We start from the raw sequence: 27074 nt of genomic DNA, 5'->3' as shown, positions 1-27074 counted from the left end.
TTCACCATACAGCGGAGTTAGAAAAATAAAACAGAACAAACACATCACAACCTCAGGGTCGGTGAGCCTATCATCGACGAGGGGGCCAACTGAGGTAGCCTAGAGTCGGAAGAGGAGAGCCAGCCCCTCCCATCAAGGCACCAGTGGAGGGGGAGGGGGGCTTCTGACCGCACCCCCCCAAAAGTGGGGACTTCAGTGCACAGCCTCGCTGCATTCGAGTATAGAGGCCCATTCACAACAGAGGAGGTGCCAGGGCCCAGAACCCCTCGACAGTTCTATGGGGCTCCACTCCCAAGAGCGTGGATGGCACGAGATGGTGGGCGGGACGAGGTTCTTCCCCTCCTCCACACACAATAATTAAGAAGGGTCGCCAGGCCTGGGTGGACCCTCTCTACCCACCACGAGGAATGGGCTGGGCTAGGCATCAGAGATCAGTGCAAGTGACAGGGGTGACACCATGGATGAGCAAGGTGGGACCCAGGTCCCGGCTCAGGATCTCCAGCTGGGCCAGGTAGCGGGGGTAGCGGGCAGGATCGGCCGGCGGCCGAGGCAGGTAGAGGAAGGTCAGGGCAGTGGCAGGGCCCCCCTCCTCATCCCCACCTTCTGGCCCACCGGGCCCTCCCCCTCTGCTGCGCCCCTGCTGGGCCCGGACCAGGGCGTTGGCGCTGCATGCCAGGGCCTCTGCCTCAGCATCTCCCCGCCCACCGTTCTGGAAGTCTCCCTCCTCCTCCAGCTCCCTGGTCCCAGCCCCCTCACCCCACACTACCTCCTGCACCTCAGCCCGGATCCTTAACTGGCTCAGCAGTGCCCGGAGCCGCCCCTCGGCCGCCCCGGGGGCCTCCTGAGGCCCCGAGCACAGGAAGATTCGCAGCCGGGCACTGTGCCAAGCGGGCACCATGCCCAAGATGGTCGCCATCTGCAGCAGGAAGAGGCCACAGACGTCCACATAGCCGGGCCCACCCTGGGGGCGCAGCAAGTTGAGGGGCCACACGTCCACATGGTGTGGCTGAGACGTGCCCCCAAACCCCCGGGTCAGCCGTTCAGGGGGCAGGGCTCCACAGGCTCGAGCTAGAACCACATTCTTGTTCATCTTGAGGGCATCCGCCATGGTGGCCACATAGTCCTGGGGACTGAGCGCCCGGGGGCTACCAGGAGCCCGGGGTGGAGGGAACAAGGTGCTCAGGGCCGGGCCCCCCCCCTCCCTGGTGCCATCAGCAGGTTCCGAGAAAGCCGGGTCGGTCAGGAAATGGTCCTGGGGTGGAGCATCATCATAGAAACCCAGGACCAACGTGTTGGGCTTCATGCCACCTGGGGACACAGAGGGGGAGGCAGGAGGGAACAGACAGATCAGACTGGGGCTGAACTGCTACCACCTAATGGGAGCCCACTCACACACACTGACAGCTGATGTGTCAGCTACAAGGTATTACAGATGCACCCTGTGTGGGTTCTAATGGCAATATTACGTACGCTTGCATAACGACTTTTCATTTTCCCTGAACACTTTCACACGAATTTATGTGACTAACCTCTTCACTGATCTCCATTTAAATAGTCAAAGTTCACCTTACAGGATTCTCTTAACAAGTGAGCACTGTGGCCCACAGACAGTAAGGTGTGATTCACTGCACCTATTTAAGCAGCAGCCACACCTTCCTCACAATGGGAGAGCTTGACATCCTGGTTACTTAAGCCCATGGCCTCCATCGCCAGGGAAAGTGTCCAGGCCCTGCTGTGATGTGAGACAAGGCTGGTCTGTGCTCCTGCAAAGAGCGGGGCATCACCCCTGAGGAACTTTCCAGGGGCCAGGTCCTATAGAAAGCACTCCACGTTTTAATGCATTTTATCCTTGACACAAGCTCTGGCTTATTCTCCGGTTTCACACATAAGGAACCTGAGGCACAGAGCACAGAGCAGGGAAGTAACTTGCCCAAAGTCTGCCTGCAAGGAGGTCCAGGGGCCAGCACATGAACACAGCAGCCCAGCACCAAGCTGGTGTGCACGCGTGTGAACCACAACATGCAGCGTCCCTGCCAACAGCTCCTCATGATATGGGCAGTCCCGTTCCTAGATCTGTCCTTTATGGCAAATTTGTATGTATGTCAGGACGGTTAGTTACCATTTGTATCTAATGTCAGTCAGTCATGTGTTTATCTTAATATATGTATACAGTGTACCCTTCTGTGAATAAAAAAAGAAACACTTCCAGATACTAAAAAGACTATAACATAATACAGTGATAATAACAATGCTTTGACGTGCATTGCAAAGTAGCACCTCATTTGTTTTTTAGGAATTGCTCTATGTAACTGGAGTTTTTAATATAACTGGCTTTATGGGGTTGGTTCCTAACTGGGTTGTACATAAGTCAGATCCTAAGCAGGGACTGCTCCGAGGGACTTCCTGTACTTGTCGGTGGGATTATCTCTACCCCTCACAGAGCTGCATTTACAGGAAGACTGAGACTTGCTAAAAGGACTTGGGAGCGGACAGAGGCGTGCCTGAGGGCATAGCAGAGGGGAGACTGTCCTGATCACAAAATTGTATCCTGAGCTCATTCCTGAACCTGAATTGTAGGCTGTTACTTCCCTAATAAATCCCACAATTGTGAGTACTGTCTGTGAGTTTTGTGTGGCCATTGCAATGTATTATCGAACCCAGCAGAGAAGTAGTAAGTGCCGTGGGAGGGACGGTTGGTACCAGAATTGGTAAAAGGCTGGAGGGTGACGGCATGTTTGGCCTCACAGAGTAAGTCTTGGGCTGCTGATGGGGATTCTGTTTCCCTCTGATGAGATTGGAAGAGGTCAGAAGATACCACCTCCGTGCCCTTTTCACAGACCATTTCTAAGATGACTCCTCATGAAACAAACGGGCTCAAAAAAACTACCAAACCAAAAACTGAACCCACTGCCATCCAGTTGACTCTAACTCGTAGTGACCCCCATTGGGTTCCCAAGGTGGTAAATCTTCACAAAAGTAGATTGCCCAGTCTTGCTTCTGCAGAGTGGCTGGTGGGTTTAAACCACCAACCTCCTGGTTAGCAGTCAGATACCTTCGGCACCTTGCTACAAGAGGTCCTTCAAACGCTACCAAACCAAAACCAAACTCACTGTCGTCGAGTCGAATCCGACTCATAGCGACCCCTCCTCGGGTTTCAGAGGCAGTATCTCCATAGAAGTAGATTGCCCCGTCTTCCTTCCAAGAAGTGGCTGGTGGGTTTGAACCACCAGCCTTCTGGTTAGCAGTCAAATGCCTTAGGCACTATACCACCAGAGCCCCCAAAACCTACCAGTAAATCAAATTCCACACATGGGGAGAATGCACTACTTAGAAGAAATACTTCCCCTTTCACTTGAATCAGGGAAGTTTCTAGTGGCCTCTTTGCACAGGCTTCCCACAAAGGGTGGGGCGGAGGAAAGACCAGGCCCTCAGATGCGCCTGGGGGTATCTAACAATGCTTAATAATGATCAGAAACACCTCAAGGGGTATAGACTCCCCCACATCGCAACAGAAAGCAATGACACCCCCTCCTGAGCTTTTCTGATTTGCAAAGTCCAACGCTGCTGAGTATCAATCAGATCCCAAACAGAGAAGAAGGAGCTCTGGTGGCGCCACAATTAAGACATTCGGCTGCGAAAAGGTCGGTAGTTGGATCAGTGGTTGGAACCCACTAGGTGCTCTGGGAAAAAGATGAGGCAGTCTGCTTCTATGAAGACTGACAGCCTTGGAAACCTTATGAGGCAGTTCTACTCTGTCTTCTAGGAGTGCTGTGAGTCAGGTTGACTCCACAAAACTATAAGCAAACTCACTACCTTCGAGTCGATTCCAATTCAGAGATCCCCATTGGGTTTCCAAGGGGGCAAATCTTTATGGAAGTAGATTGCCCAGTCTTCCTTCCACAAAGTGGCTGGTGGTTTTGAACCGCCAACCTTCTGGTGAGTAGTCAAATGCCTTAGGCACTACGGCAACGGGTAAATGGAGGAGGCCACAGACACTGAGCACGAATTTGGAAGAACGTGTGGCCCAAGGCAGAAGCCTCAGCACTGAGACACCTCCACAAAGCTGGAACCCTTCCCTGCACCCCCAGCATCCTTTGTGGTCTGTGGGCTCTGGGCCCTACGCCATACAAGGCCTGGCTGAGATACCATCTCTTCTCAAAACCCTTCCTGGTCACATCAGTGCTGAGGAGGCTGCCTTTCTCTGAACTCTGGGGCTTCAGAAATCTGCCCTAGATTTGATGGGCAGCCCCAGACTCGAATACTTACTCTCCTGTTCCAGAAACACAACAGACTGGTCAGAGCCTGTGCCCCAATTTTGGGACCAGGAAAAATACAGTGTCACCCCATCTCTAAACCTCAGCATTTCCTAGACCTTATCACCCACCACCCACTATGTGGTGGTTATCTGTGGCCACTTGGTCTTATCTGCACTAGCTTCTCAGTTCCTTGGAGTCTGTAATTTGTGATTCACTCCCTGGGAGAGGGGAGCGGAGACTGCAGGGGGCCGGGTCAGGGGCTGGAGGAAATGGACAAAGGAGCTCACCAAGGCCTGAGATGCGCAGCAGATGCTGAGCTCCCTGGCGCACAGAGGGGGAGAGCGTGAGGTCCACAAAGGCCTTCACTTGGGCCCGGTCCACCAGGCTCAGCCACGCCCCATACTGCGGCTGCACGGGGTCCGAGGGCAGGAAGTCTGCAGAGAAAGCAGGCAAAGGAAGGTAGCACGGTGGGACCAAACTCCTTCACTTTTTCCTAGACTCCAAATCCCAAATGGGCAGAAGGAAAAAAGGTCAGGGCAGGCTGTGGCCAGCTGGGTAGGTCATCTGGGAAGAAGCGGCAGGTGTGGGACACAAAGAATGTCTGAGACCAAGGTGGGGAGGGCGGGTGGGGATGTGAGCAGGAGGGCCACTCACCGAGGTCACCCAGGGTGACATGGCCCAGCACGTAGAGGCCCCCCTTCTTGAGCTGGTTGGCCAGGCGCAGCAATGGCAGGGCGCCCCGGGGGTTCCCCACTAAGAGCAGCAGTTGCGGCCGCCAGAATTTCACATGTTCCTTCCGCACGTCCAGCCGCAGTAGGTACTTGCGCACCTGAGGACATGGATGAGGGGTGGGGAGGAAAGGCTAGAAAGGACAGCCACGCAGCACCTCTCGGACAGGACCGCAAACTCCAGCCCGGGGATCAGGAGGCCCCCCCTGGAGAAGAGGAGCTTTCCTGGATGGCCGCCCCTCACCACCCCCCTCCAAGCTCCCCCAACCTGGTGGAAAAGCAAGGCCTGGCTGACGTAGCCCCAGCTGCTGGGGCCCCCTCGGGCTGTGAGCAGGGCTGAAAGCAGGGCCATGAGCAGCAGGGAGCCGCCCGCGGCCCCTGGGCTGATGAGAAACATCATAAGCAGGCAGGAGGCCACGCCCAGCAAGCAGGTGTGCCAGGAGAACAGGTTGAAGGTGGGGCTGGGGGCAGACAGAGACAAGGAAGGACACTCAGAGCCTGCTCTCAACCCCCAGAGCCCCTCCACACTCATCTCCGCCCCCGTCCCTCTGGTCCACGGCCCTCCCATGCCTCCCTCCTTTCCTCTAGGGACACAGGCATCCTACTCTCTTACCGGAAGTTAGGGGCTGAGGCCCACTCCAGGCTCAGGCAGGACAGGTCCACTGCGGCATAAGCCACCAAGTAGAAGACAGTGACCACGGCGGCCAGTGTATTCAACTTCCCAGCCAGGAGCACCAGCTGGGCAAGGACCAAGAGGTTGGGTGTTTTAATACAAATACCAATACATTGCACAAAACTCCAACGTAGCTTTGTTTTCCAGGACATATGTCACCAACAAGCCAGCTGCCATCGCATCGACTCTGACTCCTAGTGGCCCCGTGAGTGCCAGATTAGAACTGTCCCCCACACGGTTTTCAGTGGCTGTGAACCCTTGGAAGTAGATTACCAGGCCATCTTTCGAAATGCCCCTGAATGGACTCAAACCTCCAACCTTGTGGTTAGCAGCCAACCATGTTAACCCATTTGCACCACCCGGGGATGCTACCCATCTCTCCCAGCCCAAGCTTCGTCCCTTCTCCATCCTGAGACCAGGCCATGATGCCGTAAGGGATGACGCAGGGTAGCTTGAAGAGGGAGACTGACCTGCACTAAGCCCCAAGAATAGAGCACAGCGCCCCAAGGGTTTCCTCCTCGGGACACAACCTTTGCGGGCGCCAGGATCACACCTGTGATAACAGATACGCAGCAGCCCCATCAGCCTGGGTCAAGCAGGGCCTAGGGCAGAGCCGAGAAGGTGTGCCCGGAGCCCAGCAATGAGGCAGGGGAGCGCTCACCGAAGAGGTCGTCCTGGGCCAGGGCGTGGAGGATACGTGAGGCGCCGATGAGCGAGCTCATGGAAGCCGAGAGCGATGTGGCGTAGACGCCGATCAACACCAGTGGGGGCCACAGGCTGATGGCACGGAAGAAGCCGTAGTCTTGCTGCAGCAGGGTCCTAGAAGGGAAGAAGAAAGGGGAACACAGTAAGAGATATGCAAACACCACAAGGTTCTGCGAGCAAAGTGTTCACAGCACTGAAGTGGGAAAAAGCTGTGCATCTCAACCAACCCAGCCCCCCTCTCAAGGATCAGAGAACACTCCAACTGTGCCAAGTGGCCTCCCTGGGTATCCACTGCTATCACTCGGCTGCTTTGGATTCAGTGACAGGGTGGTCACTCTCAGCAGTACACGCACCCGACCAAAACCAAGCCCACTGCCACCAAGTCCATTCTGACTCATAGCAACCATATAGGACAGAGTAGAACTGCCCCACAGAGTTTCCAAGGCTGAAATCCTTACAGAAGCAGAACTGCCTCATCTTTCTCCCACAGAGCGGGTGGGTTTGAACCGCTGACCTTGTGGTCAGCAGCTGAATGCTTTAACCACTATGATACCAGAGCTCCTTCCAGTATAAAACCAAAACACCAAACTCACTACCATCAACTCAATTCTAACTAACAGGAACCCCCTTTGGGTTTCCAAGGTGCTAAATCTTTATGGAAGTAGATTACCCAGCCTTCCTTCCACAGAGTGGCTGGTGGGTTTGAACCGCCAACCTTCTGGTTAGTAGTCAAATGCCCTAGGCACTGCACCACCAGAGCTCCTTCCTTCCAGTACGTTGTTTGTTGTTGTTGTTGTTATGTGCCCTCGAGTCAGCCCCAACTCATAGCAACCCTTCTTTGAGTTTCCGAGGCAGTATCACTACGGTCAGTATAGGAGACCAAGTATTTTTGAAAATATAAATTGATTAGAAAGCCCCCTCCATACACACACACACACAATCAATGCTTCCATGGCGGGCACATGGCAAATCCTGGTTACAGGCTACTCTCACCACACAGCCAGCCCAAGCAGTGGCAGCCATCTCATTCCCAACGGCAGAGATAGTCCTCTTTTTCCTCCTACCCCAAACCTGGGTATCTGCTCCTCCCGCCCATGCTTCCCTTGGTGATGCAGGGTTACTGACCTTTGCTCTGATACCCCCACCCTCTCAAGGGCCTGGCTCGCCCCCACCCCCCAGGCACCTGTCACAGGTGAAGCTGGAGAGGAAGAAAAGCAGGGCGTAGATGAAGAAGGTGTAGCCGACGGCAATAATGGTGCCCAGGGGAATGGCCCGGCTGGGGTCCTTCAGCTCCCCTGGAGCAAGGGAAGCAGAGGTCAGCTCTCTCCACCACCCTCCTGTGCCTCGGGACCCTCACGGCCCATAGAAGGGCAGGAGGTGGCAGCCCCCATCCCCCAGGAGGCCACAGGCAGGAACTTGCACCTGACATGTTGGCTCCTGCCATGATGCCGGTGCAGCCATTGAAGAGGACGGCGAAGACGCTGGCAAAGGTCATCATTGCCCCCGTGGTGTAGTCCAGGGCGTAGCCAGCTGAGGGGGGATTGTTCCCAGGACGGAGAAGATGTCAGCATCCTTGTCAGGGACACAGACACCTTGGCCAGGCTACCCTCTCCTCACATCCCACAACCCCCCACCTCTCCCACAGCCCTCACCAAGACCCCAGCCCCAACCTCCTCACTGGCCCTAGCGTAGCTGGACGGGTCCTTTCCTTCTCCCCCCATACTCCTCTGTCCCTCCCTCCAGGCCTTAATTCATGCTTTTTCCAGAAATACCCTCCCTCCCTGCTCCTATCTGAATGCTACCCACTCCACCTCCTCCCACCTTCCCCCAGGCCAGGTCTCCTGCCCCAAACTCCCTGTTGTCTGTTTGAATCTCACTCTGTCTTATTTTGCTATTGAATTGTTTCCTGAATGTGTATCTTATCTCTCCAACTAGGGCTCAAGTTCCTCTAAGCCAGAGACTATCTTGTGGTCCCCGCTGGGCAAAAACCACAGCACAGACACACACTGAACGAATTTTAATTAAATTGCTCTGAGGTCCAGGTATCCTGCCCCCAATTCTCTGAGACATCTGTTCCCATCCACGGACTCCAAGGGCCTAGCCCTCACAAGCCCAGGCCCTCGTCCCGAGAACCCTGGCACCACGGTGCCCAGCTCACCAGCCAAGTTGGCCTTCAGGGTGCTGCTATTGAAGCCAGTGAAGTGGCCGACCTGGGTTGGCAGGGAGGAGCCATTGGGGCCAGGACGAGGTGTCAAGGGGATGTCCCTGGGCCCCACAGCCACAAAGCTGACCAGCACCGAGGCCAGGGACCCAGAGACCAGCAGGAATGTAAGAAAGGAGGCCCGGGCATAGAGCCCAGCTCCCAGAGTGCATACCCCGCCCACGAGGCCTAGCAGCAGGGAGCCATAGAGCAGGTTCCAGCCATAGCCCTGGGGCAAGACTCGAAGTCCGTTGGGCCCTGTGGCATCTGAAAAGAGAAAAGGACAGTTAGAAGGCCAGACCCCCAAAGAAAGGCCTCAGAACCCCCCAACTATGACCCAAAGCAAAAAGAGACCCTCCCTTGCCCCACCCATCCTCTTCCCCTACTCGGCTTTACCCCAGCATCCAAGCTCTCCCCGTGGGGACCACTAATCTTGCTGTCAGTTTTAGGAATATTTGCCTGGACTGGATGTCAAACTCCCTATGGGCAAGGACAATCACCCAGATGTCTGCATCACCTGCATAAGGCTGGGCACCCAGTAAGGACGTAAGAAAATCAAGCTAAGGAATCACTTTCTCTCTCTCCTGGAGAGGGCTTCTCTGCCTCATGGTCCCAGAATCCCAAACCCACAGAGCTGTCAAGACTGGGGTGGAGAGCCCACAGACCAGCCCCGAAGACATCCAGCACAGCTTCCACCAGCCCCAGCACGTAGACGGCACAGCCACAGACGTTAGCCAGGTAGAACATGAGGCCGATGCTGCCTCCAACCTCAGGCCCCAGGGTCCGGCTGATCATGACTGAGAGTGGAAGCAGGGGGTGCGTGTTAAGGGAAAAGGAACTGAAATGAGCAGAAGGAAGGGCCCACGGAACAAAGCGATCTCTCAGCCGGCCCTCTGAAGACTCTTGTCTCCCACAGGACCGCTTGGTGGCAACGCGTCCTAGCGGGCCCACTTCCTGGCCACGCGGCTTTGCATGAATGCCCTCCGAGCTCATTTCCTCATCTCTGAGATGGACAGAAAACTACTCAACTGACAAGACTGCTAGGAGGCTCAAAATAACAGCTGGGGAAACACCTGGTAGACCAATAACATATCTCAGACAGCGTTTCACTGCTGTTCATGAGGTTTTCACCGGCCAATTCTTTGAGAAGTGGGTGGCCCCTTCCTTCTTCTGAGTCTGTCTTAGTCTGGAAGCTCTGCTGAAATCTGTCCACCATGGTAAGCCTGCTAGTATTTGAAATACCGGTGGCATAGCCCCCAGCCTCACAGCAACACCACCACAGCCACAAGCCACCACAGTGAGACAAACTGACAGATGAGTGTGGTTGTGGTGGACCAGAGGCAGCACGAATATGTCACTCATTACAACTCACCTCCCTGGTGCCCTGACTTCCCAGGGATGGAGGGTACTGGCCACTCCCACACCCTCCCTAGAAGACAGAACCTCCCAGACCCAAGTCCACCACTGTTGGAGGATACAGTAGGCTCCGCCCCCCCGCACAGCTCCATTGGTGGCAATGGCACAGACAGAGAGGACGGTGAGCGCCAGGATGAAGTAGGCAACCAGAAGCATGGCTAAGGCCTGCAGCAGCCCAGCGTGGCCCACAACAAACCCTGGAGCAAAAGGGCAAAGCAGGTCACATGGTGGGTGGCACAGCATGGCCATGATCCCCCCCTCACCCTCTACACCACTGATCAGCAGTAATCTCCGCAGCAGAGCTTAGCCCAAGGCCACAGGGAGCCTGCTCTCCAAACCCTTCAACCAACCACTTCTCTCTCTCAGGGCCCTTCCCCAAGCTCATCCCAGTCCCACCCTCCCACACCACTGCACCCCCACACCCACCACCCACTTACCAATCCTCATGAACACAACTATACTGAACATGGACAGGACCGTGGGCACCACCACACCCAGGAAGGTGGAAAGCTTCCGGGCAGACGCCCCTCCGGGCCCTCCTGCCCCATTAGCAGGGAGGGCAACCCCCTCCTCCCCCAGGAGCCGGTAGGCCAGCAGAGGTGAACTCTCGCTGGCCATGGCTGGGAACGGGCAGAGGAAGCCACAAATGGGTTATGAGGCCTGCAAAAGAAATTTCACGAGTGAAAGCAGCTCCAAAGGGCCCCACAAAACACCTCCAGCCAAGCATCAAGAAACCTTCCCAAAGGGCAGGGCTACAAGGAAACAGACGCGTACAAACTTACCAGCAGCTCAAGAGGCAGTGGTCCCAGCCAGGGCCCCAACAACGGGGACTAGAAAGCCCTCAGTATTTGGCTATCAAGCCCCCTCCTCCCAGATCTCTGAGACTGGAAAGCAAAGCTTTCTCCTGTCTCCCCTCCAGCACAAACAGTACAAGAGGAAGCAAATCCCACAAAAGGGAAGTGAGTTATGGGCAGGGAACGCTCTTCAACCTCTCCTCCTGAGACCTGGGCCACCACTCTCAAGGCCCCAAGCAAACACCTTACCCACGGGCCATAAGAAACTTCATGTTCCCAAGCTCCAGCCTCCTACAACCCCCGCCCTCAACCTATCTCAGCCTCGGCCTCCATTTCTTATCATCGTTGTCAGGTGACATCGAATCAGTTTAACTCACAGCAGCCCTCTGGACAACATAACAAAACCCTGCCCAGTCTTGTGCCATCCTCACAACTGCTGCTACCTCTGAGCCCATTGTTGCAACCACTGGTCCATCCCTCTCATCGAGAGTCTTTCTCTTTTACGCTGATTCTCTCTACTTTACTACTAAGCATCATGTCCTTCTCCAGAGACTGGTCCCTCCTGACAACGTGTCCAAAATGCGGGAGAGTAAGTCTCGCCACTCCTGTGTCTACGGAGCATTCCAGCCATACTTCTTCCCAAACAGATTTTTTCCTTCTCCCGGCAGCCCACGGTATATTCAATAATCTTTGCCAATCCCGTAATTCAAATGCATCAGTTCTTCCCAGGTCGTCCTTACTCACTGGCCAGCTTTTGCATTCCTCTCCTTAGCCTCATCAAATTCCTCCCACCCACACGAGGCGCCCCCAAAACTCTCCCACCAATCCAAACACACCCCTCAACTCCCACAACAAAAACACAGGCCGGCTCGCATCATGCAACATCCTCCCCAGCCCAGTCCTGCCCACTTTCCCCCCGGAGCGGGTCAGAGGGAGAGTAGAGCACCATCTTCCCGGCCAGGCATCCTCCCACAGAACAGGTGCTCACTCACCCAGCCCCCCGAGGACGCAGCCCCTTCAAGGGAGATCCCCGGAGCCGCAGGGGTCAGCCGCGAGCGGAGGGAGGGCTGGGGCCGGAAAAGATCGCAGCCGCTACGGGGATGCCAGGCCCCGAGCCCGCCCCTCCAGCTCCGTGCCCCATTGGCCGCCGGCCGCGGCTCCGCCTCGTGGGCGTGTGCTAAGAGGCCCCGCCCCTTTCCAGCCTCCCGCCGTAAACGTAGTTTAACAGCCACGTGCGTCTCTTGTTGCTGCCGGGCGTAGCCCCTCAGACGTGCGTCTCCGACAGAGTGTGGGCCACAGTCTCTGCTGCTCCGCTCCCTCACCCTTGTTGTTGTTGTTGTTATGTGCCGTCGAGTCGGCCCCGACTCATAGCGACCCCTCCTTGGGTTTCCGAGGCAGTATCACTACGGAAGTAGGATTGCCCAACCTTCCTTCCGAGGAGTGGCTGGTGGGTTTGAACCGCCAGCCCTCTGGATAGCAGTCAAGTGCTTTTAGCCACTATGCTACCAGAGCACCCTTAGTGGGTGGTATAAACAAGCTCAGAGGCCCCGAGAGGAACTGCCGTCTGAAGAGAGTGCGTGTTGACTGCGGAAGGGCGGCTTGGAGGTGGGCGGGACCGCAGCACCTGGCCCAGGTGCGTCGCCGAGGATTCAGAGGATTCAGGTGACGCCTTCCGGGTCCCTAGTCCTCAAACCCACAGAACGTCTGCTGAGTCCGGGTCTCACCCACCCGCCTAGCGGGACCCGCCCCCCGCGCCCGCTCCTGCCTGCCGGCTGCGCTCTTCGCTTCCGCCACGGGAGGGAGCTGTTGGCCGCCAATCCAGTGGGAGCCCCAGCGAAGCAGGTCACCTTTGGTCGGCCCAGTCCGCCGCCTGCTTTCCGTGCCTCGCCACAAAATGTTCTCATAGGACTTGTGAACCACCGCTAGTGGGACCCTCCTTGTGTTTCACCATCAGCATCAGCACCACTGCCAACGCTTCCTAGTCTGTAAACTGGGAATTAATTTGCACCTACCTCATAACCTTGCTGGGAGTTCTATGAGCTAAAGCCTAAATGTTCAGTAAATTATTTTTTGCGTACAGTACTACATGAAATATGCATAACCCCTCTGTGAGGTAGTACTTCTATTGTTTCAGTTTTACAGAGTAGGAAATTGAAGCTTGGAGAGCATCAATAATAAATTCTAACTTGTACAGTCTTTTAGGGACCTCTGGTAGCATAGTGGCTAACATTTGCCTGCTAACCAAAAAGCTGGCAGTTCAAACCCACCAGCCACTCCTCGGAAGGCATACTGGACAATCTACTTCCTTAGAGATACTGCCTCGGATGCCCAAGGAGGGGTCTCTGTGAGTTGGTTTTGACTCCACAGCCACCAGACTGGTTTTTTGATTCTCTGAGCCTGGGGAAATCAATATGGCTTCTACCATTGCTTTTGGGCGTACAGTGTCTGCAGCATTTCCTAGGAGAGGAAGAGGCTCAAATCTTTGCCAGGGATAGATGTTATCAGCAGTAAATTTTCGGATTTTCAGTGGTCATCTATGCTGCCGGCTGCCACAGAGGTTAGTTCCTGGCTTTCTCCATTATGTCATAATTTTTTGTGATTTCAATACCCACATTGATGAGACTCCAGATACCCTAACTTGTCTGTTCTTTGAACTCCACTTCTCCAAAGCCACCCTCTCTACTCCTGCCCAGAGAAATCACTTCCAATGGCTTTGTGTTACAAATCAATGCAGCCCCTTCTCTTTGTTTACCTAGGACCTTCAGCAATCCTGCACCTCACTGAACTCCCAATACATTGATCCTACCCTCCTTCTACTGTCCCACTTCTATGTCTTCACTTACCTACTTGATTCTCACTTATAGCGATCCTTTAGAACAGAATAGAGCTGCCTCATAGGGTTTCCAAGGCTGTCAGTCTTTACAGTAACAAACTGCCTCTTCTTTCTCTTGTGGAGCAGCTGGTGGGTTCGAACTGCCAGCCTTATGGTTGGCAGCCGAATACTTTAACCACTACACCACCAAAGCTCCTTCTTCCCTACAAACCCAGCTTACATTCCAGTCAATTACAATCACTTCATTGCATACACTCTCAACTCTCTTGCCCCTCCCTTTTCCACTTTATTACAGCCTGGCAAAATTACTCAGCTGCTAACCAAAAGGACAGCAGTTTGAACCCACCAGGCGCTCCATGGGAGAACGATGAGACAGTCTGCTTCCATAAATATTGGCAGCCTTGGAAACCCTACGGGGCAGTTCAACTCTATCCTGCAAAGTTGCTATGAATTGGATTGACTCAATGGAAGTGAATTTGGTTTTTGGTTTTCACAAAACCACAGCCCAGGTACACAACTCTACCTACTCTGAGCCTGCTGCCAGGCAGCTAAATGTGGCTGGAGAAACTGTCCAATCATGGTAACCAGTCTCATTTGAAACTCACGCCCATGGACCACAAGGAGGCCCTTAATGCTGCCCAATGTCTGCCCACATCTCTCTAGTCCCTCCACTGCCACACGCCCAGGTGACTATTCAAATCTCCATCCCCTCTCCAGCCCTCCTGTGCCTCCTCCAGCTTTCTCATTCTAGGCTGATTGCCCTGCTCCCCATTTCACTGAAAAAACAGAAGCCATCACAAGGGGGGGGGAGGACAAACACTGTCATCAAGTTGATACCAACTCACAGCGCCCTGAGACGGCAGAGTGGCACTGCTACACAGGATTCCCAGAGCTGTAAATCTTTACGGAAGCAGATTGCCACATCTTCTCCCTGTGGAGCACATTGAACTTAGGCTTCTGCCCCTCGTCACTCCACAGAAACTGTTCAAGTCACAAGTAACTTCCACTTGGTTAATCCAGTGGTTACTTCCCAGGCCTCATTTGACTGAACTATCCGCATCATTCCTCCTTAAAGTGCTGAAGAGCAAAGATGTCTCTTTGAAGACTAAGGGGCACCTAACCCAAGCCATCTGGTAGCATAGTGGCTAAAAGCACTTGACTGCTAACCAGAAGGCTGGCGGTTCAAACCCACAAGCCACTCCTCGGAAGGAAAGTTGGGCAATCCTACTTCTGTAGTGATACTGCCTCGGAAACCCAAGGAGAGGTCACTATGAGTCGGGGCTGACTCGATGGCAAACAACAACCCAAGCCATTGGTTCAAACCCACCAGCCACACTCCTCAGAAGAAGATGGGGCAATCTACTTCCGTAGTGATACTGCCTTGGAAACCCAAGGAGGGGTCACTATGAGTCGGGTCCAACTTGACAGCACATAACAACAAACCCAAGCCATGGTATTTTCAACTGACACATGTGTATGTGAAATCTGGACAATGAATAAGGAAGACTGAAGAAGAGTTGATGCCTTTGAATTATGGTGTTGGCGAAGAATACTGAAAACGCCATGGACTGCCAGAAGAATGAACAAATCTGTCCTCTAAGAAGTGTGGCCAGAGTGCTCCTTGGAAGCAACAATAGCTAGACTTCATCTCACCTACTTTGGTCACATTGTCAGGAAGGACTCGTCCCTGGAGAAGGACATCACACTTGGTAAAGTGGAGAGTCAGCGAAAAAGCGGAAGGCCCTCAAGATGAACTGACCCAGTGGCTGCAACGATGGGCTCAAGTATATAGCAAGGACTGTGAGGCTGGCACAGGACCGGGCAGTGTTTCAGTCTGTTTTACAAAGGGTCACTATGAGTTGGAGCCGACTCCATGACACCTAACAACAACATCAGCATCATTTCACAGAGTCCAACACTACCTTCTCAAAACACTTCCCTCACTTGGATTCTAGAACTCACTTGGATTTCCTCCATCTGGTCCTTCCTATCTCTCAACTTGACAACCCCTAGTGTTCAGTCCTCAGACTTCTTTTCACCATTTACGCCCACTCTCCTGGTGATCTCATCTAATTCTGTAGTCTTAAATACCATGTAATGCTAAGGACCCCAAAGGTGTATCTCCAGCCCAGACCTCTATTCTGAACTTCAGACTGGACAGCCAATAACTTACTAACATCTCTGTTTGGACACAGAACAAGCAATTCCAGCTAGGTGTGTCCAAACACCAAATGCCTGAACTCACCTCCAGAACCTACTCCTCCTGTAGCCTTCTCACCTCTCCAGATGGTGAGGCGAAAAGCCCTGGCATCTTGATTGAAAATTCTGTTTCACACACGCCACATCCAACTTATCAGCAACTCCTTTAGTCTCTGCTTTTAAAATAGAATCTGTTTCCAACCACATCTCACTCACCCAGTCAAGCCACCAGCATGTCCCACTTGCATTATTGCAAGAGCCTCCTCACACGTTTTCCTGCTTCTGCTCTGGCCCCTACAGTCTACTGTCAACGCAGCAGTTAGAGTGGTGCAGCGGAAGCAAACATTAGTTCATGACTCTTCCCTTTTCAAAACTCTCCAATGGCTTTCCATCTTCCTCAGAGTACAAAAGCTATTAATTAACTTGACTGAACTAGGCCCAAAATGGAGTCGCTTGTGCTAAGCCCCATGTGAGCAAACCAAAACCTGTTGCCATGACTTACAAATGTCAGGAGCCGAAATCCCAATCATTCAACTCTCCTGGAAATGGAAATCTAAGCTAACCAATCAGGATTTCTCTGCTCCCTTCCACCTAGTTCAAAATTTCCCCTTAATCCCAAATAGAGAAAGAAAATCCCTGTTTAGTCCACCTGAAATTTGCCAAATATAGCTTCCTTGTTCCTGTGTGACTATAAAACCCTTCTGCTTTTGAATTCTACACCAGATGTTCAGCAGTTCATGAATTGAAAGATAAAGCTTATGAGTTCATATACAAATATAATATTGTGAAAATTTTATTTTTAACAAAGCCAACACCCTCCCCATAAGTAGCATGGCCACACTTAGCTCTGGATTCACCGCCTGCAGTTGGTTTGTCTGTTGCCCTGACAAAAAGACTAACGATGATTCCTTTCACTCAGAAGTGTCCCGGAGAGGTGGGTATATATATAAGATAAGGACATCCTACCCATAGAGCCCCACCTAATTTGCGTCCTGCCACCATTTCTTCCATATCATCTCTTGTGGCTGCCTCACAATGGCTTCTTGGCTATTCCTCCAATAACTGACGAACCTTCTGCGGGTCATATGGTATGAGCTACCTTTAGGTCTTCTAGACTCAAATTACTATCATTTTTTCCCTTAAATTTTATTTATTTTGTTGAGACTATACACAGCAAAACATACACCAATTGAACAGTTTCTACCTGTACAATTCAGTGACATTGATTACATTTTGCGAGTTGGGCAACCATTCTCACTCTACTTTTCGGAGCTGTTCTTCCCTCATTAACATAAACTCACTGCCCTCTAAGTTTCTTATCTGTCAAGTTGCTGTTGTCAATTTGATCCCATACAGATAGTTCTTAAAAGAGTTCAAGACAGACCTTTTTTACTAGTTAAGCTAAACTAGTGTTCGGTTTCAAGATGACCTCAGAGGATAGTTTTGGTTTAAGTTTTAAAAATTATCTCAGGGTGATGGTTTCAGGGATTCATCTACCCTCATAGCTCCAGAAAGTCTGGAATCCATGAGAATTTGTAATTCTGTTCTGCATTTTCCCCCCTTTTGATCAGGATTCTTCTATGAATCTTTAACAGAAATGGTCAGTAATGGTAGCCAGGCACCATCCAGTTCTGGTCTCATGGGAAAGGAGGCAGTTGTTCATAGAGGCAATCAGCCACACATTCCACACCATATTCCTGACTCTACTTCTTCCTCTGTTGCTCCAGGTGAATAGAGACCAATCGTGCACCGGATGGCCACTTGCAAAGTTTTAAGACCCCAGATACCATGCAATGAACTAAATAAATGATTAGGTCAATTAACTGAGATGACCGATGAAACCATCACCCTCACCTCCAAACCATGGAACCAAATCCCATTATTCAGTTGTACATAAACAGCCTTGGTAGCTACTCTTTCATTGTTATTGTAAACTTATCAATCACATAACTTGTGCATAAGCAGCCCTTCCTTCTCCCATGATTGTTCTCTCCAGGGCGTGTGTCTACTTGAGGTAAATGTTTGACTCACATGCCTGTACTTTGTTTGGCTGGAAACCACAGTTGTGGGTTCAATTCCAGACCTGAAGGGCAGCTAGGGGTCATAGTCTCAGTGGTTACACCAGGCTCCATTGGACCTGGGCACCATTCAATCACATAACTTTTGCCAGTTCAACTTTTTATGGGTGTACAACTTATTGACAGCACTTAAACCTACCCTTAATCAGTGCGACCAAATTACTGTCTTTTTAAATGAAATCTTCCCGTCAACCCTATTTAAGATTGAACCACGGCCCCTTCCTATCCCCCCTTTTTTTCCCCCCACCATAGCACTTAACACCTGCTGATACGTCGTTGACTCGTTCATTTTGTTCACTGAATGCCTACTCCCAGTAGAAAGTTAAATAAACTCCACGAACGTAGGAGCTTTTGTTTTCTTCACTATTGTAGCTCCAGCGCCTCGAACAGTTTCTTCGCGCACAGTAACGATTCACCGACGGCGGTAGAAAGATTTATCCACCACACACCCCAAAGCCAGCAGTCCACGATCTTTGCGCTTACTCCTCACGTGATTCAGCAACGCCGCACTGCCTTCTGGGAATGGAAGATGGCGGCGCCCAGGTTAGCCTTAGAGAGAGGGCAACCAACGAGAGGGCGCCGGCCTGCCAGAGCGTCCGCACCACCTTCTTTTCTGCGGCTGCGTCCTGGGAAGGCGCGAATTCTGGGCTACATATAGGTCCTCCCCCACCATTTTAAGGAAAAAAAAAATTAGCTAATCCTGAGTCTGCTTGATCTTTGTACGAGATGTACCTGCTGCCTCCCTACCCCTTGGAATCCCCAGGATTCTAGGCTTGTCGGACAAGGTTGTGGGGTTCACTGTCCAGATTCTTCTCCCCTGGCATGAGTTCCCCTGTCAAACAGTAATACAAGTGACTTTAGGGGGTCCTCCAGCCTTTAGTTCCAGGGACCCCCTCCCTCCCCGGAACGCATACACTCGGTCCTCCTGTTGGGGACAAGGACATCCTAAGGGCGTCCCATCCTCCTAGACCCAGTGCCTCAGTCCAAATTCAAGGCCAAATGCTAATTCCCCAGACGTCCTTATCACCCACGGTGAGTTCCCCAGGAGTTAAATTTGGTGAATCCAGGTCTCCCTCCCCCAGGCCCTAGGGGCAGATGAGCCCTTGGCCACCGCCCCTCCAGTTTCCTGCAGACCCAGCAAACAAAAGCCTCGGGAAGAGAGGCGAGGACGAGCAGGGCGCCCTTCCTGCTTGAGCAGCTGATGGAGCAAAATGGCCTGGGCTGGAGCAGAGGGTCGGGTTGAAAGTCCAGGGTGCCTGGAGGGAGGCCGGACTCCTGGGTCCTAGGGGCGAGTCCAGAGAACTGGCTCAGGAGGGCCCAGGCAGGATACTTGAGTTTGCCAGGTTCTACCAGATCCCCGCTACCCTGAGGGGGTGATGTCAACCTCGGAGAATGGAGGGGGTGGAGGGGGTCACTGGGGTACAGGTAAGCTCTCTGGCCCCTGAAGCTGGCATAGTAGGGGCTGGGAGAGGCCTGAAGCCCTGCGTCATCTCCTCTGGGGCCCTGGCCCGACCTGCTACCCTCTAGTGCTGGCCCCACCCAGGCCTGGCTTCCTGCTCCTCCCCAAACGCAGCTCCTTCCCTGCCAAACTCCACTCACTAACCCAGGGGCTTCTTGACATTTCTGGACTCAGGTAGCCCAGCTCCAATCATGAATAGTCATTATATTCCCTAATAGACCCAGTCCCCTGCCTGCCCCTTCCCCCGTCCCTGTCAAGGACACAATGGCAAGGAAAGGGCCATGTCCAGTTGGGTGGGAGGGGGTGTTGGCATGGGTTGGGGGGGCTTGGCCTCATATCCTGTCAGTCTGCCAGGGGAAGAGAGGAAACAAAAGACTTCCCCCTGCTGGGACAATGAGCCTCCCACCACCTCTCCCCTCACTCTCCTCCTCCCCTCCCCCTTAGCTCTGGCCTCCAGTCCCTCTACCTCTGTCCTGTCCACCTCCATTCTCTCTCCTACCCCTGGCCTGTGCTGTGAGCACATCCCTTCCCCCATTCCTATCAGCACAGACTGATACTCGCTCCCAATCCTAGTGGTTTCTTTCAGTTCCATGCCATTCTACCAGTGCTCAGGGTCCCTTCCTCTATCCACCCCCCACCCCCATACACCCTGGTACCCAGGTTGAGGCTGGGTGGAAAAGGTTCCATTGAATGTTGGGTAAATCACATCTCTTTAATGACTAATATGAAGGACAGACTTAGCAAGAGAAAGACCGCAAGACAGGGGAGGGAAGTGCCTCCTGTCATCCTCTGGTGGTGTAGTGGGTAAGGTATTTGGCTAATAACCAGAAGGTTGGTGGTTCAAACCCACCAGCTGCTCTATGGGAAGAAGATGAGGCAGTCTACTTCTGTAAAGATTTACACCCTGGGGAACCAAATAGGGGTCACTATGAGACTCAATGGCATTGGCTTTTTGTTTTTGTTTTTGTCCTGAGCTCATAGTTGAGCCCTACTTGACTCGGTGACAGTGGGTGTTGTCCCAGGCTCTACCAGATGGAAAGGGGAGGAGAAGGACCTGAAGGGTGGTCCATGTGTTTGGAGGTGGGGCTGGAAGTTGTCCTGGATGCTGAAGGCGGTGGAAGAACACCGTGGTGGAGTCAGGCTGACCCTGCTGACTATTGGCTGACCATTTAACCTCTGAGCCTGTCTCTTTGTTTTCAAAATGGCTGTCATACAATTATGTATCCTGTCTCTCTAACAAGGTTCTTTTTTTTTTTTTTTCCTTTCTAAAGAGTACATACCCTCCTGATATTACCGTTCCCTTTAAAAGCCTGTCTACGTTGTGGCTGACAGTTGAGTCATGGGGCTTAAGTTTAGTTCCCACCTTGAAGGGTGTCTAAGGGCCATAGTCTCAAGGGTTCCATCAGTCTTCATGAGACCAGTAAGCCTGTTCCTTTTTTTTTTTTTTTTTTTTTTTTACAATTTTGAGTTTGTTCCTCTTTAACTCCACTTTATCCAAAACCTCCTGTTGTGATCCTTGCAGAGCAGACAGCAGTGGTAGCCGGGCACCATCTAGTTCTTCTGATCTCAAGGTCATGGAAGTTGGGGTTCATGGGCTCCATTAGTCCTTGGACTAATTGGTTCCTGGTGTCTTTGATTTTCTTCACTCTTCTTTGTTCCTTTTGGGGAGAGACCAATAGTTGCAAGTTAGACAGCCACTCACAAGCTTTTAAGATTCCATTTGCTGTTCACCAGAGAAGGATATAGTACATTGTCTTTGTGGACTATGTTATGCCAGTTGATCTTAGTGCCCCCCAAGACTATGGTCCTGAGCCTCCATACCCAGGGACTCATTCCCTCAAGGTGTTTGGTTATGACTAAGATGCATTCGTAACCTTGTCCCCTGTGTACTCTACTACAGTCATGGATATATTTGCATCACATATAAATACATAGGTAGAGGTAGCCTCTGTCAAACCCATATATATCCATGGTGTAGTCCCATTTGCCTTCCCACTCCTATTCAGCTTGAGTGTCTATGTATGTATCAACTGAAAAATTATTGTTATTACTGTTATACCAGGATTATATATAGAATTGTTGTTGTTATGTGCCGTCGAGTCAGATCTGACGCATAGCGACGCCTCTTTGGGTGGTATCACTACGGAAGTAGATTGCCCAACCTTCCTTCGGAGGAGTGACTGGTGGGTTTGAACCGCCAGCCTTCTGGTTAGCAGTCAAATGCCTTAGGCACTATGCCACCAGAGCTCCGTGTATGGAATAGTATTATTCCCCTTTGTTGCTTTAGGTCTTTGTTCCTCCCAATGTCTTCCCCTGCCTTGACCATTGTTTGCTGGCCTCCCCTTTATGTATATTCCCTTTCCCGTCACCCAAGTTAATACGTGTCTACCCGCTAGTCTGACAGAGTTCTTATCATGTATCAAATATAATCATGTTTATTAGAAAAAAGAAAAACTGAAGTTGTAAAGCTTTCTTCATTTTTTTTTTATCGCCCGTCTATCCAGTCTCCTCCACACCATCCCCATTCCCACCTTTCCACACACACCCACCCCTTCCACACACAGCTTCCATGATATCATATGCTGGTCATTTCCACACTCGGATCTCCAGCCAAAACTGCCTTGGATTTCTGGACCTGCTGCCTGGATAGTGCACAGGGATCTCAAACCGAACGCACCCGTCCTTTTCCTCCTCCGTGTTCCCTTGCCCTAGTGAGTCTGACACCTGAGTCATCTCTGCCTTCCTGTCCCTCACCCACAGCCAGGCTCCAAGGCCTGCCTCCTCTAGCTCCTTAACATTTACTGATGAATTTCCAACTCCCACACACATACCCGTGCAACCCCACGTTGGTTCAAGAGCTCATTGTCATTTGGAGAATGGCAATTGGTTCCTCTGGCTTCAGTCTTGAGCCCTTTCAATCCATTATCCAAAATTGTACAAGTGGGATCTTTCTATACAAATGTGATGATGTCACTTCTCTGCCTAAAACGCTTTGATGGCTCCCAAGGAGTTCTGGGCAAGCCCTCTCTCCTGGAAGAGTCCTGGGATGATCAAGGCTGGCCCCAGGCTCACCTGTCCAGCTCCTCCACTGTCACGGCTCTTGCACTTTGTGTCATTTTAACATGTTTATGACATATTTTAACATGTCCTCTGGAATGGGACATCTCCCCATCTCCATGCTTTTGTGTATGTTGCTCTCTGCCTTTAAAGCCCTTTCCCACTGATCTCCTCTAGGACTCACGCTAACAGCACCACCTTCCCCAGGAAGCTTTCTGTGAACCCCTGGTGTTTCTTCCCCTGTTCTGTTGCAATTTCAAGGCTATTTCTAGCCTTAGGGTGTCAAGTCTCAAAAGCAGAGGGTGGCTCTGTGTCTTCAGTCCTGGCCTGTAATAAGTGCTCAATAATTGCTTACTTTATAAATTTCTATAAATCATAGAATGACTAGTCAATAAAGAGGAGCTCTGGTGGTGGTGTAGTGCCTAAGGCATTTGACTGCTAACCAGAAGGTTGGCGGTTCAAACCCACCAGCCAATCCTCAGAAGGAAGGTTGGGCAATCTACTTCCATAGAGATACCACCTCAGAAACCCAAGGAGGGGTCGCTATGAGTCGGATTGACTCAACAGCAGTGAGTTTTCAGAACCAATAAAGGAGTAAATAATCAAGAAATATGTATTGAGCACTTCAGTGTCTATCTGCACTGTACTTAGATGTGAACAAAGCACGTTGTACCTGCTACCATGAAACTTAGAGCAACATACAAGTAAATATGCATTCATTAATCAGTAAAGTCTTACACTCATGTATCTATTACAATTTTGTGTACAACAAGTTCAGCAAGGTTTGCGGTGATCAGACGGGTGGATTTAGGTTTAAGGGGACCGTTTAGAAAACGCTCTTTAAGAAAACAAGTAGAAAATGATGGACATAAAATTAAGTCTGAAAGTTAAATGTTTATTTAGACTAAGAAAGTGTTCCAAAATGTTTAAAAGATCCCAAAGTTAATGCTTATTTAGACTGAGAAAATGTTACAAAATGTTTAAAAGTTTATAAATCCAATAAATACCACAAAATCCCGTCAATAAAACATGTAGTAGTAACACTGCCTGACACACTTCTACGATATTCCTAGTTCCTATTTTTGTCTTAGATGTACGTATACAATTTGATCACTTCTGCATATAATAATAATTTGGTAATAATTTCTATTTTGGGAGCTCTGGTGGCGTAGTGCCTAAGGCATTTGACTGCTACCCAGAAGGCTGGCGGTTCAAACCCACCAGCCACTCCTCAGAAGGAAGGTTGGGCAATCTACTTCCATAGTGATACTACCTTGGAAATCCAAGGAGGGGTTGCTATGAGTCAGAGATGACTCGACAGAACATAACAACATTTCTCTTTTTATAAATATATATTGTGATTTGGGTGAAAGTTTACAGAGCAAATTCATTTTCCATAGAGCAGTTCACACACATTTTGTTTTGTGACATTGACTGCAATCCCCGTAATGGTCTTTTCCCACTTCCTCCCTGTGGTTACCTTCTCGATCTGCTTCTTTGCTCTCGTATGGCTGACTAACTTTTTGTTTTTATTAGTGAGAGTTTAAAACATTTCTTTGAACTTCACAACTCATTAGTGGTAATGTCAAAGCTTCTAAAAACACTTAGGTTTCTTTTCATGTGAGTTTGGCAGATTTCAGGTCACTGCCTGAAAAACCATTTACGTTTTCTGCACTTGCTAACCGGGGCCCAGAAGGAACCAGGCAAGTGAAGGGTAAACCCAACAAACCAAACTCACGGCCATTGAGTCAGATCCCACTCACAGCGACCCCTCCTTGGTTTTCCCAGGTGGTATCTCTACATCACACAACTACTGGCAGGAAGTGTGTGCCAGTAGTTGATTGATCATGGACAGGGAGCAGGGGTAACAACCTAACGTGGGGCAGGGGGACAGTGAAGTGCTCTAATATTGAGGAGAGGGAGGGTCCCAAGACATGTTTGGGTCATCGATCCATGTACTGGCACAGACGCTCCCCTGGGTAATTCATACCCGTGGGAGTCACTTGCCCAGAAAGTGTCCTTTGTGGTCTGCAAGTGGAGGTAATGACCTCATGCTGAGAGGACAGACCTCACACTTCCGAGTGTTGGAGTTGAAGTCTCAGATGTCATCTCCATGGAAAGGGGATGTGATGGACTTTCAACTACATTATAAGATCTTTAGAGTTCTGGGTAGTACAAATGGTGAATGCGGGACCAATAACCGAAAGGTTGGAAGCTCTAGTCCAGCCAGGGGTACCTTGGGAGAAAGACCTTAGGATCAACTTCTTTAAAAATCAGCCATTGAAGACCCCATGGGGCACAGTTGTACTTTGACATACACATGGGGTGTCCTTGAGTCAAGCTGCCTTGATAGCAACTGTTCAAGGGTCATGTGTGGTTCAGTAGTAGAATCCTCGCCTTCCACATGGGAGACCTGGGTTTGATTCCCCGTCAGTGCCTGTCACATGCAGCCCCATTCACCCCTCAGTGGAGGCTTAATGCTGCTATAATGCTGAACAGGTTTCACTGAGACAGACCAGGAAGTAAGTCCTGGCAATCTACTCCCAAAAGTCAGTCAATGAACACTCCATGGACCACAGTGGTCTGACCCACAACAGGTCACAGGGACGGCACAGGCCAGGGGCACTTTGGTCCATTGTGCAGGAGGTCACTGTGACTGGGGGCAAGGGGGGCTTGACACGAACAACAATAACTCTGTCTCACCTACTTTGCTCCTGTTGTCAGAAGGCACCAGTCCCTGGAGGATATCATGCTCGATAAATGGAGGATCAACAAAAAAAGGGAAGGCCCTTAACGAGATGGATTGACACAGTGGCTGCCAACGATGGGTTCCAGTATAGCGAGGCTCCGGAGGCTGGTGCCTGCCCAGGCAGTGTTTCCTTCTGTTACACACAGGGCCGCGATGAGTTGGAGCCGACCTGGACAGCACCTAACAATAAGGTTCTAGGACCTGGAGGACAGACAGGCTGGGAGGCAGGGGCTGATGACCCTACCACATGGGACAGATGGGATGTTTTCTACCAAGAGGTCCCCTTTCCCCTTAGTGAGGGGCATGGTCACCTAGCAGGTGAGCTGTTCCCTTCTCACCAAACTGCTGACCCCTCGTCAGCTCTGTCGCACCAGCCCCTCACTCCACCGGCCATATTTCCCTGAGATCACCATCTCCCCATCGGCCAGGCCATGTTTCCATGTTTCCCCCTCTCCCTGCCGCCCCCCCCCCCCACTGAATTGCATCCCTATCAAATGAAACAGCTCAAGAGACCAAAGGCCTGAGGGGGGTTGAGGGCAGAGCCTGGGAGGGGGACAGAAGACAGAACTTTGAGAGGCTAGAGTATCTGGGGCCCTATTCTTTGGGGGGGGGCGTGTGTGCACACGTGTGGATAACCTGGAGGGAGACGCTGAATAAGAAAAAGGGAGGCTGGGGGTTCGGAGCGGGGTGGTCAGGAGGCTGGAGGGGATTGCCAGCCCCAGCCTGGTCTGTCTGGCTCCAGCAAAGCCAGCTGTTTCCTGCCCTCGGTGACCCCCCACCCCGGAGCAGGACCCAGGCAGGGCAACGAGGAAGGGCAGGGGTGTGGGGAGCACCTCTTGTGGCAGAAAGATAAGTGCATGGGGACAAGAGGTCATCGCAGGCCTGGCTGTCCTCCCTGGGGGGCTGGAGGCGCTTGGCAGTTCCCCAGGCATCTCCAGACACTTCCTCTCCTCTTTCTCAGCTCCCCAAGTCCTTCAGACTAAGTCCCCAAGAATCACTTTTTTGGGGGGCTAATAAGCCCTTTCTTCCAGCTCTTCCACCGGCAACTCCTACAGCTGTCTCCAGACACCCCCGTCCACCTCCTCCCACACTGTAGGTGCCCTGAAGTAGAAGGGGTGTTGTGGGAGGAGCACCGCTTTCCTGGACCCTCCCCGTTGACTGATGGTACTGGGTGTGTGTGTGGGGGGGCTGGCAGTGAGAGGAAGGGCCCCTCCCAGCATCCCGAGGGCCCCCAGGAGCCAGACAGGAAACAACTTCAGGAAAGACAGCAGCAGCAGCTACAGCGACGCCCCCCCAGGAGTCAGGGCTGCAGACGGCGGGAGAGCCCCCACAAACGCTAGAGTGAGAGAGGGATGATTTCGAGGTGATCCACACCCCGTGGATTTACGCTGGCTTTTACTTCCTCTCAACCCAGTTGCCCCTCGTCCTCCGGGGTACCGCAAACAGTAGGTCCCTCCCTACTTAATGCTTGCAGGAAAATGCAGTGAAGATTTGCTCCACGGTTAGCTAAGTTGGCCTCACTGCTTCGGGGTCAGCTGGCGATACTCCACAAAAACTTCTACCCCTTTCTCCTCCCTTTTCCTTCCCAAGTCCCGGAGGGGGTAGTGGGAATCCCGGGATGGGCTCAGAAGTCCGCAGAAGGTCAGAGCAGGCTTTGTGTGTGTGTGGTGTACAGTACCGCGCACGCCTGCGCGGCCTTCTGTGCTGCTCTGTGTACCTCGGCTCCCTCTAGTCGGCCGGGTTCGGACCTGCCACAGGGGTTCCCGGCCCCGGCCCCGGCACGCGATAACCTGGGCTGGGCGCACGGCCACTGTGCACGCCTGGGCGGTCCCCCGGCTGCTCGCCCGCCGCCCCTCCCCCTTCCCCAAACTTTCTCCCAACTTCCCGACCTGCTCCGCTCGGCGCCTAGCTCGCTCCCCTCATGAAT

The 27074-nt window shown here is 52.0% G+C and overlaps 1 protein-coding gene across 1 annotated transcript; it reads right to left on the bottom strand.

Annotated features, from left to right (window-relative positions):
• Window positions 1-424: 424 nt before the first annotated feature.
• Window positions 425-10596, bottom strand: SLC12A9 (solute carrier family 12 member 9). The gene is made up of 13 exons (XM_007955849.1): window positions 10416-10596; window positions 10041-10175; window positions 9228-9359; window positions 8521-8829; window positions 7785-7892; window positions 7546-7657; window positions 6319-6476; window positions 6128-6210; window positions 5598-5722; window positions 5253-5445; window positions 4911-5085; window positions 4544-4690; window positions 425-1308 (listed from the first exon to the last, which is right to left on the bottom strand). The coding sequence occupies exons 1-13, from the start codon at window positions 10594-10596 to the stop codon at window positions 425-427; spliced, it is 2742 nt and encodes a 913-aa protein (XP_007954040.1).
• Between the last annotated feature and the right edge of the window lie 16478 nt (window positions 10597-27074).

The sequence above is a fragment of the Orycteropus afer genome, unplaced genomic scaffold (assembly GCF_000298275.1).
Source record: "Orycteropus afer afer isolate SDZICR_OR568_19922 unplaced genomic scaffold, OryAfe1.0 scaffold00542, whole genome shotgun sequence".
Classification (NCBI taxonomy): Eukaryota; Metazoa; Chordata; class Mammalia; order Tubulidentata; family Orycteropodidae; genus Orycteropus; species Orycteropus afer.
This window is presented reverse-complemented; position numbering and strand designations above follow the sequence as displayed.

Excerpts from the sequence above, each read along its gene's own strand:
- SLC12A9 (XM_007955849.1), bottom strand. The coding sequence starts at position 10,596 with ATGGCCAGCGAGAGTTCACCTCTGCTGGCCTACCGGCTCCTGGGGGAG. Across the intron at positions 6,211-6,318 it reads GGCCCAGGACGACCTCTTCG|GTGTGATCCTGGCGCCCGCA; the intron begins GTGAGCGCTCCC and ends CTGTTATCACAG. Across the intron at positions 4,691-4,910 it reads TGTCACCCTGGGTGACCTCG|ACTTCCTGCCCTCGGACCCC; the intron begins GTGAGTGGCCCT and ends CTTTCTCTGCAG.